The sequence below is a fragment of the Fulmarus glacialis genome, unplaced genomic scaffold (genome assembly GCF_000690835.1).
Source record: "Fulmarus glacialis isolate BGI_N327 unplaced genomic scaffold, ASM69083v1 scaffold23214, whole genome shotgun sequence".
In the NCBI taxonomy this organism is placed as follows: domain Eukaryota; kingdom Metazoa; phylum Chordata; class Aves; order Procellariiformes; family Procellariidae; genus Fulmarus; species Fulmarus glacialis.
This window is the reverse complement of record NW_009207728.1, coordinates 1,632-1,960: the sequence shown is the minus strand read 5'-3', so window position 1 is coordinate 1,960 and position 329 is coordinate 1,632. Positions and strand designations below refer to the sequence as shown.

General features: G+C 57.1%; 1 protein-coding gene across 1 annotated transcript in view; it reads left to right on the top strand.

Annotated features, from left to right (window-relative positions):
• The window catches only part of ARHGEF17 (Rho guanine nucleotide exchange factor (GEF) 17), a gene marked incomplete at its 3' end in the record, with an annotated part of 6,915 nt that overhangs the window by 5,412 nt on the left and 1,174 nt on the right, over positions 1-329 (top strand). The window contains exon 13 of the mRNA XM_009576246.1: positions 14-212. Coding sequence (XP_009574541.1) covers positions 14-212 — 199 coding nt within the window. The remainder of the gene's footprint in view (positions 1-13; positions 213-329) is intronic.

The following is a 329-nucleotide window of genomic DNA, read 5'->3' as shown; positions in this document are numbered from 1 at the left end:
GATGCCGGTGCAGCCAGAGGATGCGGGGCCGCAGCCGTGCCTGCACATCTCCATCTCGGGTTCGTCGCTGGAGCTCTCGGAGCCGGTTGACGGCGGCAACAGGGAGCTAGTGCCCTTCGATAGCGATGACACGGATGATGAGTCCTCGCCCAGTCCCTCAGGGACGCTGCAGAGCCAAGCCAGCCACTCCACCATCTCCTCCAGCTTCGGCAGTGAGTCCCTGCTTAGCAAAAAAACACTTCTTTGCCCCCAAATCATAGAATCATAGAATATTTTGGGTTGGAAGGAACCTTTAAAGGTCATCTAGTCCAACCCCCCTGTCAACAGCA